Source organism: Panthera pardus, unplaced genomic scaffold, assembly GCF_024362965.1.
Source record: "Panthera pardus isolate Hobbes unplaced genomic scaffold, ASM2436296v1 HiC_scaffold_23, whole genome shotgun sequence".
Taxonomy (NCBI): Eukaryota; Metazoa; Chordata; class Mammalia; order Carnivora; family Felidae; genus Panthera; species Panthera pardus.
Genome location: NW_026526799.1, coordinates 3,354,498 through 3,373,292, shown reverse-complemented (window position 1 = coordinate 3,373,292; position 18,795 = coordinate 3,354,498). Strand labels below are relative to the sequence as shown.

The window sequence follows — 18,795 nt, the reverse complement described above, 5'->3', positions numbered from 1 at the left end:
TATCGTCTGCTGCTTGTGTCACTCAGGACGGCCAGCCCAGCTCTAGCCGGAAGGTGTGTGTTTACCTGGTGCCCGCACTGCCGGAAGTGTGTTCGGGGCGGGGGGCGGCGTGGAGCTGGCCGGAGAGAGCCAGGTGATCGGGCCTCACCCGAGTCAGGGAACTGGTGTCCAGGGGTCTCTCCACTCAGTGGTCTCAGCAGAGACGCCCTGTTTGGGGCTCATCTGCTGATGGAGTGTGATAGGAGTGCTGGTCGCTCTCCAGCTCTTAGAAAATCTAAGTGGGCAGCGTGGCAACAGTCCCTTGCCTAGAATAAATGAGGTGAGAAGTGAGTAATGTGTCTTTCCCCCGATGTGTTCGGTGTGTGCGCTGGGAGTGCACACGTATACACATGCAGCTGGTGGTCGGGGCAAGTGCGTGCCTGCAGTTTAGCATTTATTTTAGTCATTGCAGGTAGCTTGCAGAGTAAACGGGAGGAAAAAATACATACTTAGACCCGTGCTCAGGGTGGTAGCTCACAAAATGGCTTGGCAACCCTGAGTAGCGTCCTACATCACGTAGGAGGTGACGTCAGTCGGGTAGGTCACAGGCTGGGGTCTGGAGCCCTGGCGTCTGGCCCTGGCGCTGCCATTAGCCCCGGGGCCAGGCTGTTGTCACCTCTTAGAGGCATCGCTGTCTCTCCTTCAAAAAGAGAAGGGTCCATGGGAGGACCACCAAAATACCTTTCTAGCGCTGACGTTTCGCGTTCAAGGAAGTGCTTCCCGAGCCCACCGTGTGGTTTGGCAGCTGCCTCCGGCTCCCTCTTTATTGCACTGGTAGAGTGCCGGAAATGCTAAAAGGACGGTAATCACCTTCATAGACCACGTTAAAGCACGTATCCGTTAATAAAGTCGACTGTCACTCAACGGCCCGAGTTGCCATAGATTTTCGGGGCCCCAGCTCACCAGCCAGGCTTTGCGTTTCCAGAGGAGAATGAAAAGTTCTGCAGGCAAAACACTCCATTTCCCAGTGCTTTGAAGTAATTGCATGTTATCCTGTTCAAATGCAAGACGATGAGCCGGGCCTCCACATTGAAATCCTCCCACCGCCATCATTATGACAAAAGTTGGGGTGGCATGGAGGTCTGTCGTGGAAGGAGCCATCAGAAAGCTAGAAACATCAAGTACATTCTAGAGACTGTAGTGCAGGTGCATCCACATGCTAAAAGGCTGGTCTGCGTGTAAGTCACCACATGGGAAGGAGCTTCCTATCTGGAGGGGGAGAAGAGGATCCCGTTCCCTACCGTGACCACTTTCCCTTTCCCCACCGGCTGAAACGCCGTGACACTCCCAAGCTCTGGTTGCCAAAAGCAGAGGGAGGGGGGAGGGCCGTTAGGCTGATGATTTGCAGCCTCCCCTGGACACTGGAATCCCCTGAGAAATTTTAAGAAGCCCTGATGTCCAGGCCCCACTGTCAGAGCTTCTGACTTAATCGGCCTGGGGTTCAGAGGGGCCGTGGGCGTCCTACCGTGCCGCCATATCGAGAGCCGCGGTAACAGGAAGGCAGTGGGGTCCTGCTGAAGGAGGGCCGCGCCACCAGCCGGAGAAACGGGCAGCGCACGGTGAATTTGCTGCCTGGGACAGAGGGGCTTCTCGTTTGGCCAGACACAGAAGTACCCAGATCTATATTCTCTTTATGTGGACATAAACGATCCGGTGAGGAAGGAACACAGTCTCTGGCAGAACTTGCCTTGACTCTCAGTGGAAGTGAGAGAAAGAAAACTGTTTCCTGATTATGGAAAAAAGGAAATCAAAACAGAAAGCATAAAAGAGGATGGCAGAAGTGAGATGATCTAGGCAGATATTTCAGTCATGTGCAGGGGTTAAGCTCTTGTGAAAGGACACAGACTGTGAATCCGGTGTGGTCTTGTCCTGGGACACTGCCTCCCGCCTTTGCAGATTTCCCTCTGCTCCTGTGACAAAAGGAAGCCGTGAGGGGTCGGCTGTCGATGGTGTGGAGTCCTCCGTGGTCTCCTTCTGGATGGCCTGCTCTGTCTTCTGGCGGTGGTCTCTGTCCACGGGGTGGTTACCATGTACGTGGGGCGCGTGGTTTTCCCGGGGTGGGGCTCAGCTCCCTTCCAGCTCGTTCTTCACGGGGACAGTCACATCTGCTCTGCGTCCACCAGTGGTCCGTGAGCTTGACCCTCTGGTCGGGTGTCACCTCCCCTGGCCGGGGCAACCTCTCCGCTCCTGCTCACCCCCTTGCCTCAGCTCCTCCACAGGGAATCATGAGACTGGCTGAGGCCACGCGTCCCATTAGAGGCTGTCGTGCCCTGGAGTGGGGCCACACACCTCCTTTGTGGACACTCTTATGTTACTGTCACAAACTATCCAAGAAAGCATTCTATGTTCAGAAACCCATTAGCCTAGATCATTGGGGGCAAACGTTTTCAAACATTCAAGACTGAATATTTTGGAGAATAGAAAACAAGTTTCTGGCATGTTCTGATACCAAAACCTGACCAGAATGTAAAATGAGAGTAATTTCGCTTTTGAATAGAGATGCGAAAACCTTAGAGAGTTAACAAACCCAGTCTCTCTGTCGGATGGAAGTTTAACACACGTGTAAGTGGTTCTTTCAGGGAACACAGATCATCGCTCATTAGAAAACCTCCTAAAACTAGTCTTAATACTTAAAAAAAATGATCCAGTTGCAATCAAAATGCAGTTCTTAAAAAGTAATCTCTCTGCCCAGCGTGGGGCCTGAACTCATGACCCTGAGATCGAGAGCCACATGCCGTACCGACTGAGTCAGCCAGGTGCCCCCAAAGTGGGATTTTTATTGGGGGGACAACACTCAATACATTGATACTTAAGTTTGCCTGGTTGAATGATTTCATGAGAATAGGAGATTTTGAAAGATTAGAAAGTGATGAGGAATTTACCTTATTAGTAATTCACGTTTACTTGAAAGCCACAACATTTAAAATGACGCGTCGTTGCAGGTGCCTAAATCGATCAATGGGAAAAAATTAGAAAATCCTGAAATACATCCAACTGCACGTGATAATTAAATATATGGTAAAGGTGAAAGTAATATTTGAAGTCAGTAGAGGAAGAAAGGATCATTTAATAAATTGTGTTGAGATAACCCTTGAGCATTGTTAAAAGTAAATAACACCTCTATTAGCCAAAATTCAATGGAGTTAAGAGTAAACATTTTCACGTGAAAAAGTTAAATCATTGCTGGGATTAATTTAGTTGAATATGTACATACGAATGTGGAGGAGGAACCTGGGATGCAAAGGTTGATGAACTTGACCTGTATGTATGCCAAAACCAAACAGACCCCCTTCCCTGCCCCACCCCCAGGACACATTCCAGAACAGATTGAAGAAAGCATGATACACTGGGAATAATGCTCACAGCAAAATGACAAAGTATAGTAATTAGTATAGTATAGTATAAAAGGGGGCTCCTAAAACTTTTAAGACCAAAAAACAATAGACAAATAAATTGAAGAAAGGGGGAAAGAGGAAGGAAGGAGGGAGGGAAGGAAGGACCTTAACTATCCAGCAATAGGAGGTTAGTTAAAGAAGTCCTGTCATTGGGGCGCCTGGGTGGTTGGTTAAGCCAGTTGGTTGAGCGTCTAACTTCGGCTCAGGTCATGATCTCCTGGTTCGTGGGTTTGAGCCCCGCGTCGGGCTCTGTGCTAACAGCTCAGAGCCTGGAACCTGCTTCAGATTCTGTGTCTCCTTCTCTCTCTCCCCCTCCCCCATTCACGCTCTGTCTCTCTGCCTTTCAAAAATGAATAAATGCTAAAAAAATTTAAAAAAAAAACTTAAAAAAAAATTGGGACACCTGGGTGGCTCAGTCGGTTGAGCATCCCAACTTTGGCTCAGGTCGTCATCTCATGGTTCGTGGGTTCGAGCCCCGTGTCGGGCTCTGTGCTGACAGCTCAGAGCCTGGAGCCTGCTTCCGATTCTGTGTCTCCCTCTCTCTCTGGCCCTCCCCAGCTCACACTCTGTCTTTCTCTCAAAAATAAATAAACATTAAAAAAAAAATCATGTCATACTGGGTATAGTTGACAACTGCTCAGCAATTAAAAGTAATCTGGAGAAAAAGTCACAATAATATGTATAGGAATGTTCTTTCATGAACATATTTGTGTAAATACATATGCAAATATATTCATAAACACATCTGGAAGCTTCTCCACCAAAACGTTAAATCTCACATTGGTTATCTCTGGGTTAGTGGGTTACAGCTGACTTTCCTCGATTTTGCATATTCTTCTCCCTCCCTCCCTCCCTCCCTCCTTCCTTTTCTTCTTCCTTTCTTACCATTGCCATGTCTTAGTTTAGAAATTAAAAAATAACTATTTGAGAACCGTTATTCCGAGAACTTCCTATAATCAGCCCAGCATGTCAGGCTGGTCTGTGAATAGTCTACCTGTTCTCTCCAGCCTCACATCCTGCCTCATTCCATGTCCCGGTCACCAGCTCCGAGAAGATGTCCCGACCACACAGGCCTTTTCTGCTTCTTCCTTCTCTGAGCTTCTGAGCTATAAGTGACTCAGCACCTCATCTTTGTCCTTCAAATGTTGCACGTGTATTGTCCGATCTTCACAAAGAAACCATAAGCTCCCTGAGGGCAGGGGTTGGGCCTTGTAGTTCTGTGTCTCCCGCGGGCTCCAGGCAGAACCAAGGAGCTGCTTCAGGAAGGTAGGCCGGGCCTGACTCCTCTGGATGGGGGTACCCAGGGGAGAAGCCGTGGGCCCAGGAGGCCTGCGAGGGCGTCATCTAGTGAGGGGCAGCCGGGACAGACCCCGAGAGCGCAGCATCGGTGGGCCGGGCTGAGCCAGCCTTTTGGGGAAGAAGGCAGATGACCTGGTGTTCATGACCCCTCCAGCTCTCCACCTTCCCCCTTCTCCACAGATCATGTGTCCCATTAACCTGTACTTTTTGTCTCCGTATGACGTGGACAGGTTCTAACGTTCCCATGGACCAGCCCTGCTGTCGTGGTCTCTATGATTTTGAGCCAGAGAACCAAGGAGAACTAGGATTTAAAGAAGGAGACATCATTACATTAACCAATCAGATAGATGAAAACTGGTATGAGGGAATGCTCCATGGGGAATCTGGATTCTTCCCCATTAATTATGTGGAAGTGATCGTGCCTTTACCTCAGTAAATGTGTAACTCAGACTTTGGACCCACTTTCATAACTGAAATGAATTCACACCAGTGTTCTCTCCGTGTGGCGTTCTGTGACATCCTTGCTCTTTGACCCACTTAATGACTTTTGTATGTGTGTTCTCTTTATAATGTATTTTGTACCAATTTAATTTGTATAAATGATTTTCTTGTCTTAGCTACATGAAAATATACTTTCCTTTTTCGCTTAGTGTTCTAAAAGTCTTCGGTTGAATAAATGTCCGTGCTTCTCGTTGCTAAGAATAAACCACACCCATTGCAGTTATGTTAATGAATTGCCTATATTCCTCAGCTGCAACGGAATGCAAAATTTGAAACTTAAGAAATGCTAAATATTTTGTTTCCTGACGTTACTGATGTCATCTGGTCTTTCCTTTCCTCCTGTTTTAGCTGACCTGCGAATAGCCCAATAAATATGACACACCATGTTGGCAAAAGGCCGTGGTTATTCTTAATGTTGAATTGGCTTTCAAGCGTGGCGGTCCAGCTGTAAACTGCCCCTGTGCCCCGTGGCTGAGCGGGGGGCGCCGGCGGGGTGGGGGGGGGGGCGGTAGGCGCAGTGTGGATGCGTGCAGGCTTCTTCCAGACTAAGTCCGCAGGTCTGAGAGGGGGCTTTCGCTGTCCCCCTGATTCAAACACAGCACACCCTCCTTCCAGTTCAGGGATACGGGACTTTTCCATGCACTGTCAAGTTTATTTATAATAGAACCTAACACAAGCTTCCGCGGCTGCCAACTGTCGGGTAGGTTTTTCAAGCAGGTCCCGTTGGAATGCTCTGGAAGGAGCAGAATGGGGAGTTGGGTTGAGTGCCAGTAACAAGATTGCATAGTTTCAGAGAACCAGCCCCTGGCCTCACCCAGGGTATGCACTCGTCACGTACTTTGATCCAGGGGCGGCCACAGCTGTCCTGGGGGAGGGGGCAGGTAGCCTTTCTCCTGCAGAGAAGGAGGCCCATTGGATGGCTTGCCCAGGATCAAACGACAGTGGTGTGAGAGGCAGAGTTTGAACTCCGATTATTCACTGAACCCCACGACTCACTGAAGTGCTCACCCAAGCCTTTTGCAGAGGCCAGTTGGTCTAAGGTGACCAAAACCAGATTTCTCAGTCTTCTGAGTCCGTGGTACATCAGAAAATTCCCAACATCCAGGATACTTTTCCTCCTTCCTTTTCCTACCAGTCCCTCTCCCCCACACCTTCTCTAAAACAGTTGTATCTATAGTGTCTGTAATAAAATAATGGTAACGGCTTTTATTGAGTGCTTACTACGGGCCAGGTGCTACTCTAAGCATTTAAATGAATGAAGTCACTTAATTTTCATAACAGTCCGTTTTGCAGATAAAAGAACTGAGATGTGGCAAGGCTAGGTAATCTGTCCATAGTCACACAGTCTTTATGAAATGCCACAGCTGGGCTCCTAACCTAGGGAGTCTCCTTGCCTCTCCCGTGCTCCTCACCCCTGCCCACACCACCTCTCCGACCGTGCATTTTCCCACATACACTCGCAAAGGAGCTTTTTGTACCCCATCAACTTTTCTTTTCCAGCTGCCATATTTGAAATGTATCACACAGAAGGAGAAGTCCAGAGCCATTCTCAATGCCTCTTTGGCCTCTTGTTTGGGAAATAGGAACGGCAGCTACCTGAGAGCTGTAGACTGGGGGGCTCTTGTGAGGCTCCAGTAAATGGCTCCCCTTTTCCCCTTCTGAGATCTACAGAAGCTGGGGCGTTAGTCAAGGGGGAAAGCAGAGGAGAACCAATACGTAATTTGCATCGTAAAGGCCGTGCCAGAAGATGTAGCTGAGGATGAGAGCAGAGCATCTGCTAACTGAGCCCCGAAGGAGTCAGACACACCTGGTCTGGGGGGAGGTGGACTGTCCTTACCTCCTCTTACGGCGACAGAGCCTTTAACACCGAGCTTACTGCAGAGCTGGCAGCAATCAAGAATGCACGTTCCCGGGCGCCCGGACCGCTCAGTGAGTTCAGCGTCCGACTTCAGCTCAGGTCGTGATCTCGCAGTCCGTGGGTTTGAGCTCCGCGTCGGGCTCTGTGCTGACAGCTCGGAGCCTGGAGCCTGCTTCGGATTCTGTGTCTTCCTCTCTCTCTGCCCCTCCCCTGCTCATGCTCTGTCTCCCTCTCTCTCTTTCTCTCAAAAATAAATAAACATTAAAAAAAAAAAAAAAGAATGCACGTTCCCTGCCTGCAGGCCAGCTTCCAGGGAGACGGGGGGCTATGATACTCGTGCCCAGTTGCTAACCCGAACTCAGTCCACTTCCTCAACTAGCTAGGGCTTCTTGGAGAAAATCCCTCCTCATAGAAACTGGGAGAATGGGGAAAAGGTATTGCCCTCTAACTCTGGGGAATGGAGATGGGAGCAGACCTCAAAGAAAACTCAAGTTGAGGCCCAGACACACCTATACGAAAGGGAAAAGGGAGACGTGGAAGAAATACCCTTTATAACTTCTTTAAAAATGAGTGTATATCCGTGCAATAAGGCAAGGAAAACAAAAAAGTGGCCTAAAGATTGAAAAGGAAGAAACACAACTGTCTTTATTTGCAGAAAACAAGATTGAATATGTAGACAATTATTAAAGAAGCTATAAAAAAATCTAGAATATGTATATATACTAATGTATATACTAGTATATATGCTAATGTTATATATATATATATATATATATATATATATATATACTGTAAATTTGTCAAGATCCTGAGATCGTATACAAAAACCAATTATGTTTCTATATACTGGAGACAATTATTAAATATCAAATTAATTGTATAATAGTGAAAGGCAGTGTCATTTGTAATAGCAGCAGAAAGTACAAAATACTTAGAAAATATCTGAGAGAAAGATAAGCAAGACCTTGGCCCTGAGAACTACATAGCTTTGCATATAAAAATCGAAGACCTAATAAATGGAGAGAGATGCTCAGTATTGTGAGAATGTTCTCCCCAAAGTGATCTATAAATTCAATGCGATTCTAATCAAAACCCCAACAGGCTTTTTGTTTAAATTAACTAGCTTCTAGATTCTAGAATTATATGGAAATGCAGTTAGCAAAACAGTATGGAATTAGCACAAGTTTGGGGAAGAAGGTCAATGGAACAGAACAAAACGTCTAGAAATAGGCTCTTGTAAATATATGGTCAATGTATTCTCAACAAAGGTGTTGAGATAATGCAGTGGGGAAAGGAAATCTCTTTTCAACAAAGTAAAAGAAACTTTGATCCTTACCTCACACCGTACATTAAAATCAGTTTTAAATGGGTCATAGACCTAACCATAAAAGCTAAGACCTTGAAGCTTTTACAAGAACACATAGGAAAAGGTCTTCATAACATAACCTTGAGGTAGGCATAATTTCTTAGGACACAAAAAGCACTAGCCCCAAAAGACAAAATTGATAACTTAGACTTCATTAAAATTAAACATTTCTGCTCATCTAAGGACAGCATAAAAAAGTAATAAAAAGACAAACCATAGGTGAAAGGATTCACAGAATGTATCTGGAAGAAAAAAATCACAATTCATATCTCTCGACTATAGGCGTATGCACAGAATATGTGAAGAATTCTCAAAATTCAATAATAAATAAGAAGCCCAAAGATTGAAGACACACTTCACAAAACAAGCTACACAAATGCCCAATAAACACATGAAAAGATGCTCAAATCATTGGTCGTTATCAGGGATTGGTCCTTGGGTGGTACCAAAGAGGCTTGGAATTATAGCATACTACATAAGATACCCCCCAGTTGCCAGGCTAGCCCCATTCCCAGAGACATTAGCAAAGTGAGGCCCAGGACTAAGACACTTACCACCTAATTTGTAGCAAACCTGATCTCATGGTTTGTGAGTTCAAGCCCCGTGTTGGGCTCCATGCTGAAGGTGTGGGGCCTGCTCGGGATTCTCAATCTCTCTCTGCCCCTTCCCCCCACTCTCTGAAAATAAATAAACTTAAAAAAAAGTCTTTGATTAGCAAATTCCCATGAGGAAATGAATATATTGGGCCTGGGTCCTGATGCTGAACACACGAGCTGCTGGTGACTGCTGGTGGATCTGAAAATGTTACCAAGTCGCCCTCACAGAAGCTGTGTCGCTCCCCTGAATACATGGTCAGCATCAACGATGACAAGCATGGCCAATACCCCTCCTCCCTCTCAAAATGCAGACGCGCAGGCAGCCAGCTCTGCCTCTCCTGGGCTGATGTGTAGGGTCTAGGCTGGGCAGCTACTCCTGACCTTGTCCCTTCTGTGTTTTACCAGCCACATTTCCTGAAAACCCAACGTTCCCGTTAAATTTTGAATTTCACTCCGTATATCTATGCTCTAGATCCCTTCCAGTCTAGCACAGATCCCTCACAGTCGAGCACTGCTAACCAGGTGAGTTACGGCCTGCAGCACAAGCACTCACGTGTTGGACCCACGATACTCTCTTGCTTCTGGGATTCTGTGGTTGTTTCAAGGAAATCAATGTAGGGAGGATCTAAGGAAAAGAGTTCATCAGACAAAGTGGTTGCCGCTGACCTGCCCTTGTAAAACTCACCTATCTGTAGCACGGGCAGATACAGGTGTTCTGCTCCTTAACTCAAGTACTGACCCCTAGGTGCCCGCCCATCGATAGCAGAAAGGACTTTTCCTGTAGTATGAGGAATGACAAGAGGCAAATAACCCAGGCTTCCCCTCTCTCTGATATGTTTGGTTAGGCCAACGATGTAATACAGGGGGTTTTGAGAGGTCAGAAGTACACCCAACATTAGGTGAGGTCAAAGCCGGTGCCCAGCCATGGCCACACGCAGTGTTTCCCACATCAGCCCGTGTCCCTCACACCATGTCAGGCAACGTGTTCAGACGCAATTTCAGGTGGGACAGAGAATACAGAATATAGAGATTAAGCCTTGGTGGTGACAGTGGGCAGAATAATGGTCACCAAAAGGTATGTCCTAGTCCTAACCGCCCGGAGCCTGAGAATGTGACTTTAACTTGGAAAGAGGGTCTTTTACGTGCAAGGAAGGGTCTTTTAAAGTCCAGGGTTTGGGGCGGGCCTTAAGTCTAATGATTGGTGTCCCTACGAGACAGATGCAGGGAGAAGGTCACGTGAAGATCACGTGGAGACAGAGGCAGAGATGTGGGGGGCACAACGGCAAGCCGAGGAAGACCCGACGCCACCAGAAGCTGGAAGAGGCAAGGAAGGATTCTCCCCTAGGGCCATCGGACGTAGCGCAGAATCGCCAACACCTTGGTTTCCGACGCGTGCCCTCCGGGACAGTGAGAGGCCACCTTTGTGTTGTTTTGAGCCACTCACTTGCGGTCATTGGGTATGGCCGCTCCGGGGAAGCTAATGTAGAGGCCTTGGAGTTCATTCAGGTGTAGTATCATTCAAATTCCCGAGAGTCTTCCAGAAGAAACTGTGTGCTGCCCGTGACAACACTGCAGCAATGGCCTCCTGAAGACAGGAAGGGGCTTTCTCTGACTAAGCCAGAGAGACGGAAAGGAGAAACCCCCCGGGAGTGCTGGGGTTGGGGCTGGTGGCGGATCCTTCTTCTCTACTTTGGCATTTGTGCCACATACAGGCGGCTTTGCTACTTTGCTACGCTGCCCTGTCTGCACCCTCTCGTTCCTAAGTCCTGGGCCCAGAGGGCGATGGAATCAGCCGGTGACTTTGGAAAAGGGGACCGAGGGCCTGGGCAGGGGTCGCTAAGCCCCTCCCTTCCTCTTCTTGGGAGCAGCGCATCAGCAGAGAGTGGACAGATGCCCAGTCACCACGGAGACGCTGTGGTCTTCCCGTGCGTTCCTCTTAATTGCTCAAGCTTTGGGCCGAGAGACGGGGGCTGCTCCCCGGTTCCTTTGAACGCGCGCCCTTGCCATAGCTCTTATTTCTGGCTTTAGGCTGGCTGATGCTTATTATCCTACCGTCCTGTCCTACTTCAGTCTACATGTATTCATTCAGTCTATATGGATGCGCTTATAATTGTCGGCACGAAGCCACAGGAGCCGTGAGAGATGAAATTATACGAGGACGCGAGGCTGCCTTGCTCTTGGCCGTCACGGACTCCGCCTCCTGGATCTCCTGGAGTCTCTCCGACTTAGGAAATGACCCTTCTCCGAGGCCCAGTGACTCGTGAGGGGTCAAAGATGGAGGGGGTTGGCGCTGGGAAGATGAGCCATCTTGGTCACCTTGAACCGAATATTTCTTTAAAACCATGGTCTCTGGTTTACATAGCCAAGAGGAAGGCAGAGGAGGAGGCTGGCAGGAAGCAGCTAGGAAGGTACCACACAGGGGAGAGCCCCCCATCACACACACACACACACACACACACACACACACACACACACACACACAGACTGTCCTTGTCATGTCGCAGGCCAGACACGGTGAAGAATCAGTTGATGTTGAATCTCCCACAAGACACCCACGGAGAAGGCCAGCAGAGAGCATCGCTAGCCTGCCTCCTGGCGCTGGGTTGACACCAATCCGCTTCCAATCGACCGTTGCAAAGAAAACCGGATCATGTGCTCGTGCCTAAGGCTCCCTATCAGCAGGATTTCACATCCAGAAGCATGTTACACAACGTGCATCTAGCGTTCTTAAAGCTGTTCTGTCTCTCCCAAAGACCCAGTCGCCACATCAACCTTTCCTCTCATTTTCTTCTGATCTCTCAACCTCTGCCCACTGCTCTCCTTGTCTCTCCTCCTGGATCCTTTCTTCTCTGGGTCGGTCCACATAATTTATTAGTAGAAATCCTTTGGCTTTTTTCCAAGCCCAAGAGCAGTCTCACAGCTGATCGAGCAGGGGAAGAATCACTCCATCCTTGAAGGCAGAGCGGGGAAAGCAATATTGCCGACCTGTATCATTTGCTTTTTCTTCTGTACTTGTCAAGAACAGTCTCCTTACCTTCCTGGCAGAGTCAAGGGAAGACATTCATGGCGCACGGCTCTCTTCCCGCATCACGAGGGCCATCGTTGGCAGAGTTACGGCTACTCCTGTGTCTCATCAACCCTCTGCGCCTCAGCGGTGGGGATGATTTCCTTCCCCGGTTTCCAGCACTAATGGAGAATTTTTTTATCCTATCCATTTAGTGACTTCAGTGGGGGAATGCATGGTTTGAGGAAAAAATTTGAGCTCAAATCATCTTCTTGGATCAGAAGTCTCTGCCTGACCTGAAATTTCATGTCAATATCAGTTTTCTATTTTAAATTTTCATTTCCATTTTCTTTCTTTATACTTTGCAGAACACGGGGCATTGTGTTCTCAATTTTCCCGACTACACACATGAATTTAGGAATATTTGTTTCATGCAGTCTTTTGGTTTCTTTCTTGGTTTTCAAAAACGACAATAAAAATCCACTGTTCCAGCACATATTGAATGAAATGGCATTTAGCAATTTCATGGGGAATGCCGAGTAAGTCCCACTCTTGCTTTGATGGTAAACGAGGGACCCAGGTTAGGGTTGAATGTCATACTTGCCTTGGTGGATTCGGGGGCTCCTGGGTGTCTTTCAGGCTGATGTTTTCAATGGAAAAGCAAGAGAACGGAGTTGAGAGAACATCCTTCAGGCCTGAGCCTCTGAACCATATGAGCGAATGATGAAGATAAAGGCAGAAGTCAAAACTGGCTCAAGATAATTGCTTCTTGGTTTTGTTTTGTGTGGGGGGGTGTGAAAAAGATGCAGAACTTGATATTTTCACTGCTTAGGGGAATTATAACATATTATATGCACATTAGAGAATATTTAAAAACTCCTTTCCCCATAAACAGACATATGGACAGATGGTGGATGGGCAGATAGCTGTTTTCACGCACACTATCAACTTCCACGGCTTCAAGGGTTAACCATATGCTGACAAGTGTCAAGTCTGAGTCTCCGGCCCAGGTTGTCCTGATTCTAGACCACAGGCATTTCCGGCTCAAACTCTTCTAAGTGAAGCCATTGTCTCTGTGCTGCCTCTTCCCACCCAATATGCTCCTTCTCTTACGTTCTCTGTGTTAGTGAATGACAACTGCCACTACCCAAGGCCAGTGTCAAAAACCGGGGAGCTCGCCTTGACTCGTGCCTTCGTGGTACCCTACCTTTGAAGTCATTCGCCAAGCCTTATCAGCTCTAACAGCTCTCAAATACACCTGTTTCCTTCCGTCTCCACGACCACTTGTGCCAGGTTATGCCAACGTGAGCTCTTGCTTGGATCATTGAACATAACAGCCAGAGCCATCACTACTAAGATCCGATCTTCTCGTGCCATTTCTGTGCCAGATGTTATACTAAACAAGCCCCTGTGCTTAGGGTAAGTTCCAAAACCCCACAGCATGGCCTATGTGCCCTTCACAAACTCGACCCCTGCCTACTCGTCTGTCTATTTAACTTGGGCCAATCCTCGATTTTCACTCTGGGCCCCAAATGCATTAGTCTGCATAGGCTGGTGAATGCTGATGTAACAAATAAGTAAAAGGTGTCGGAGGTTCAACAGAAAAGGGTACTTTCTTGTCCGTGTGAGATCGAGCATAGGTCGGTTGACTCTCCAAGCCAGCCGTCCTTCGTGGACCAGCCACCCGGGATCTTTTCATTTGTGGTGCTGCCGTAACAACACACAGCATCTATGTTCACTGCCCAACTTCTCCTGCGGACAAAGCCACAGCAGCTTTCCACCGCCTCGACCAGGAAGAGATACGCCGCAACTCCACTCTTATTTCACCGGCCAGAGCGAGTCACGTGGCTCTGCAAGAAGGCTGGGAATCGTAGCCTCCGAGAAGGAGGCCTAGGAGAAGGGATTCGGCCAACTGGCAGCCTTCCGTCCGCCACGCCAAACCTTTACAAAGCACGTGGCTGTTGAATTGGAACGTTCATCTTTGGGTCTTTGCACGTTTTCCTTTTTGTCTGGAATTCTTACTTCACACCCAAACCTTCTCATGAATAATTCCTGCCCAGAACTATTTTGGGGAGGAATGCATGGGAATGCCAGGCTAGAACCTCTTTCTCAGGATTATGAAAGCTGGAACAGTACTCTAGAAGCTGGCTTTTAGCTGGCATCCTTGAAGTGAGATATAAATTCTGTCCTTTTAAATTTGATTTTCAAACCAAATGGAAATGTTTATTTATACAGATTTTTCACATCTTCCTCTATGATATAAAGAAGTTATGCTGGATCTGATGTGTTGTCCAGCCCCTTTCACACCTGATACCACTGAGAACATACTGGGAAAGAGACAAGAGATGAACAAGGACCCATAAGCTAAGGATCCTTAGCTCCTTGCCACACGAGTGTCTCTGTTATTGGCTCACGTCATCACATCAGACAAGGGAGAGTCTCCTGGCAGGAGGGAAGTGACAGTATTACATCACTTACTCAAAGAAGTGCTGTCCCAATGACTTTGTCAAATTCTTTTTTGTTTAATTTTATGGTTCTATTAACACAAATACAACATGCACATAGACTGCCTGTTCATTTTCTTTGCTGCACAGCCTGGCATTGGGACTGGGGACTCTGATGGCCGGCGGGGCTCCTCTTTCCACAATGGCTTTGTGGTTCTTGGAGGGGACGTGAGCAATCTCTGAGGCGCAGTACGATTTGTCGCACATCAGCAGCTCTGCAGACTCCTTGATATTGTGGACCAGGAACTTCTGGAAGCCACCGGGCAGCACGTGCTTTGTATCCTTGTCGCTTCTGTATCCACTGTCGGGCAGCAAGACCGGGCCCTTCCGCGCACCCCGTTGTCAATACCTCGGGGTTCCCACTGGTTGTGCCTAATTTTGATACGGTGTCTGGCTGGTGCTGGATGAACTTCTTTTTAACGATCCTGGGCTTCGTCGGAGGTCTGGGGGTGGCCACGATGCCTAGCAGGAGATGGCTGTCACCTCCGCAGGCAGCACCGAGGAAGAGAGTCCTTTGTCATATTCTATTGCTAGAAGTCACAGGTCCTGTCCACACTCGCAGGGAGGGGATTACACAATGGTGTGCATACCAGGAACAAGGATCATTGGCGGCCCCACTAGAATGTGCCTAGATACTCTACAACGTTCCCACGATTCCTAGTCTGAAGGTGCAGGCATATCACATGTGTGACCATGATGGGAGTGGTCACATAGGGTTTGTCCTAGAGCATGTGATGCATTGAGTCGTTCTTTCCTAGATCTCCACCCCTCACTCCAGCCATTTATATGGTTTAAAAATGTCTATTTGGAATAGTAGATTGTTTCTCATTGGAGGAGAAGCACAGAAGGAGAGTAGCTTTTTTATTTCATTTTATCTTAATTTTTAAAAGTTTATTTATTTTAAGACAGAGAGAGTGAGAGAGAGAATCCCAAGCAGGCTCCGCACCACCAGCACAGAGCCTGACATGGCGCTCTATCTCCTAAACTGTGAGATCATGACCTGAGCTGAAATCAAGAGTTGGACGCTTAACCAACTGGACCACCCAGGCCCCCCTGTTTTTATTTCAAACCAGAAGATACTGTGCCTGCATTTAAACTTCAGTTCTCAGCTGAAATATCACCTCTCCTAAGAAATCTCTAACACCCTCATGACTGAATTAATTGCCATCCTACCCAGTTCTTCTATAGCTCCCTGTTCCGACACCTCTGGGAACACGTATCCCACCGTATCTCATTTGCTTCTTCGGGGAAGAGGCAATGTCTTATCACGCCATCGTGTTCTCAGGACCTAGCGCATGCCTGACACGAAGTAGGTCGTCGGCTAATATACACTGCATTTCACTGCGTTGCACTGAAGTTGTCCTTAGGTCTGAAGCTGACCCATAGTGGATGGCGGGATCTGAAGGAAACTGGTTCTTCACCCTCATCCATAAAACGTTTTGGCCTGAGTCTTGGTAAAGAAGGGAGAAAAATGCCTAATTGGCTATCAACACCATCCCAAAGGTAAGTATGTTTTGCAAAACAATGCTTTTTGTTGTTGTTGTTGAACTTATATGTGAAAAGAGACTTTCAAGTATTTCTCGGAGGCATTTCCAACCCAAATATTGTCAGGCCAGCACAGCAAGGGGCACGTAGGAAGCCGACTAACCAGGCAGGTCTCATCTTGTGGGCCAGGTAAGTGACAGGGGATGTGGCACCAGGAAATAAAGATCTTGAGGACTTGGAAGAAAACTGTTATCACAATGTTAAACAATAGTGTGTACAGAGTTCTTTGCACTCTGTTTTGTTTGTTATTGTTGTTGTTTTTGGTGCAAATTGCTCAATGCTGGAATAAGACGTTGGTCTCCAAGAGTTGCCAGAGGTGATGTTCTAAATGTGAATTTTTCAGAAGGCTGAGAGCAAAGAGGTAAAGGAATATATATTGCTTGGTTTTGTTTTCCTTTTCCATAAATTGAACCCTTTTGTGAGTGAATGTCTTTCTAAAACGTTACATGTACTTCCGTACATCCGTAAACAGAAGCTAATGAACAAATGCATTTATAAATAATCTGGATTCGTGAACACAGGACGGTGCCACGACATAGTGATTTTCTCGAGCCTTCTGAGGGGGAACAACACGGTCCCTGACTATGGTGTCTTTTTCACTTCTTTTGTGCCTTTTACAATTCTTCTGTAGTGACTTTGTCCGTATCTCTTTTCTTAGCAGGCTTTCTTTTCCTTTCAAATTTATAGCCCTAAGTTACTCTTGAAAACCAGATGAACACACGCATTAGAACTATGTGCAGAGAAAGTCAATAGTCGAGTGAGACCTAAGTGTTTGCTCGTATGCGATATGCTTAAATCTGACGTCAGGTGGATGTTCAGAGGCCTTTTCTGTTCTGGCTGTGGTTAGACCCACGGAGACTGCTACAGCTGAGTTCTAGATGGGGAAGGTGTTGCTCTATTATACAAGCAGAGTATGAAGACAATCCTGGAGATGACAGTGGAAGGACCTGTTGTCCACAATATAATGGAGAAAGCTGGTGCTCAGAGAGGTGAAGCGATTTGCCTAGAGCCCCCCAGTTTGTGGCCGATTCTGGGCCACAGTAGTGGATTTCCTGATGATAGCTCCATGTTCCCCGCTCAGCCTGTGCCTCTAAGGAGAAGATAAGGGTTGTCAAGGGTGGAGTGAAATGGTTCAAAGGCACTAGCAAATCCATTCTTGCCTGGGAACCTGCGGTTTGCTCCCGTTCCACAGTGGAGTCTATCTGGACATACATGTATGTGTGTGGGTGCAGATTATCAGAGTATGAGATGCCCACAAAACCGGGTCAGGTCAGCACCTTCCTAGCCCTGGAGGCCACATGGGAACCGGCCTTAGTTTGGGGCACGGAGAAACCTGGTTTGCCGGCCCTGGGAAGGGCCCCAGCACTGTTCCTCTGTAACACTTTGGGGCACCCTAGCCCTCCTTATCACACCCCTAAAGATTTGAAACTTTCTAGAAAAAGTCTGTCCGACATCACCCACCTGACAGAGAGATCCTGACTGGCTCAGACCTCCAGAACCGCAGGGCAGGTGCGCCCATCGCTCAGTTGAAGAGAATGTGGCTGCCAAGGGCTCACACCTGACGGCTTCTCTGGACAGCTGTCTGGTTTATGGGAGCTGCCTGGGGGGTTACAGCACCCCCCAACTCTAGGGGAGGCAAAGCCTGACTGCACGTAGATGCCACAGCTCAGTCCTGTTGCCTTAAGACAAGGCACGTCTTGGGGCGCCCGGGTGGCTCAGTCAGTTGAGCGTCTGACTTCGGCTCAGGGCATGATCTCACAGTTCGTGGGTTCGAGCCCCGCGTCGGGCTCTGTGCTGACAGCTCAGAGCCTGGAGCCTGTTTCAGACTCTGTGTCTCCCTCTCTCTCTGCCCCTCCCCCGCTTGTGCTCTGTGTCTCAAAAATAAATACACATTAAAAAAAGAAAAAAGGCGGCAAAGTACGTCTATGGTGGAGCTCCTGTTCCAGGGCCCCTGAGGTTCAAGCAAAGGTGAGACCGTACCTGGGGCACAGGCTTGCTCTCTGCTCTTACTTCTTCCCTGTCCTGCGCTCTACTCCCTTACAGTTTTTTAAATGCTTATTTTAATGTTTATGTTTGAGATGGGGGAGGGGCAGAGAGAGAGGGAGACACAGAATCTGAAGCAGGCTTCAGGCTCCGAGCTGTCAGCACAGAGCCCCACGGGGGGCTTGAACTCGTAAACCGTGAGATCATGACCTGGGCTGAAGTCGGATGCTTAACTACTGAGCCCCCCAGGCGCCCCCCAGTTTTTTTCTCTGTAAGAGCACCCCCTTGCAGTCTCGCACCCCTAACACACCATGCTCACTTAGCACTCTTGGCCTCTTGTCGCCTGCTGGCTTTGGGTGACAGCACGTCCTTTGCACCTATTATAGGCAACTGCAATTTCCATAGGGTTTGTCCCCAGAAGCTCTTTCCTCCCAGCCTCCAACAGAGTCTTCTTAAGTGTGTTTCCTGAGCCCATCTTACAAGTCCTGTAGGCAGAGAGAGCAATTCTCTCTCAAGATTGATGCCCTGAAGTGACTTCCTCTCTCTCTCTCTCTCAGGACAAAATACACACATATTCCAACAGTGGCATCGCCAGGAGTAACCTCCCAGGTCCTCCCTGCACGCCTCATATACAAATGCTGCATTGTTGTGCTGGTCTGGTTGGGGTCAGCAGGCCTAGCTGGGAGTAGGGGCAGGAATCCCCAA

At 48.0% G+C, this 18,795-nt stretch overlaps 1 protein-coding gene and 1 long non-coding RNA gene across 6 annotated transcripts in view; one reads left to right on the top strand and one right to left on the bottom strand.

Moving 5' to 3' along the window:
- Positions 1 to 5,629, top strand: part of SH3GL3 (SH3 domain containing GRB2 like 3, endophilin A3) — a 131,735-nt gene extending 126,106 nt beyond the window's left edge. For all 5 annotated transcript variants that reach the window (XM_019460420.2, XM_019460414.2, XM_019460417.2 and 2 more), the window contains one exon: positions 4,964 to 5,629. In XM_019460420.2, coding sequence (XP_019315965.1) covers positions 4,964 to 5,169 — 206 coding nt within the window. In that variant the 3' untranslated portion in view covers positions 5,170 to 5,629. The remainder of the gene's footprint in view (positions 1 to 4,963) is intronic.
- Positions 4,123 to 7,834, bottom strand: LOC128772692 (uncharacterized). The gene is made up of 2 exons (XR_008416850.1): positions 7,072 to 7,834; positions 4,123 to 5,967 (listed from the first exon to the last, which is right to left on the bottom strand). It is a non-coding gene; the product is annotated as an uncharacterized LOC128772692 (long non-coding RNA).
- Positions 7,835 to 18,795: the final 10,961 nt, after the last annotated feature.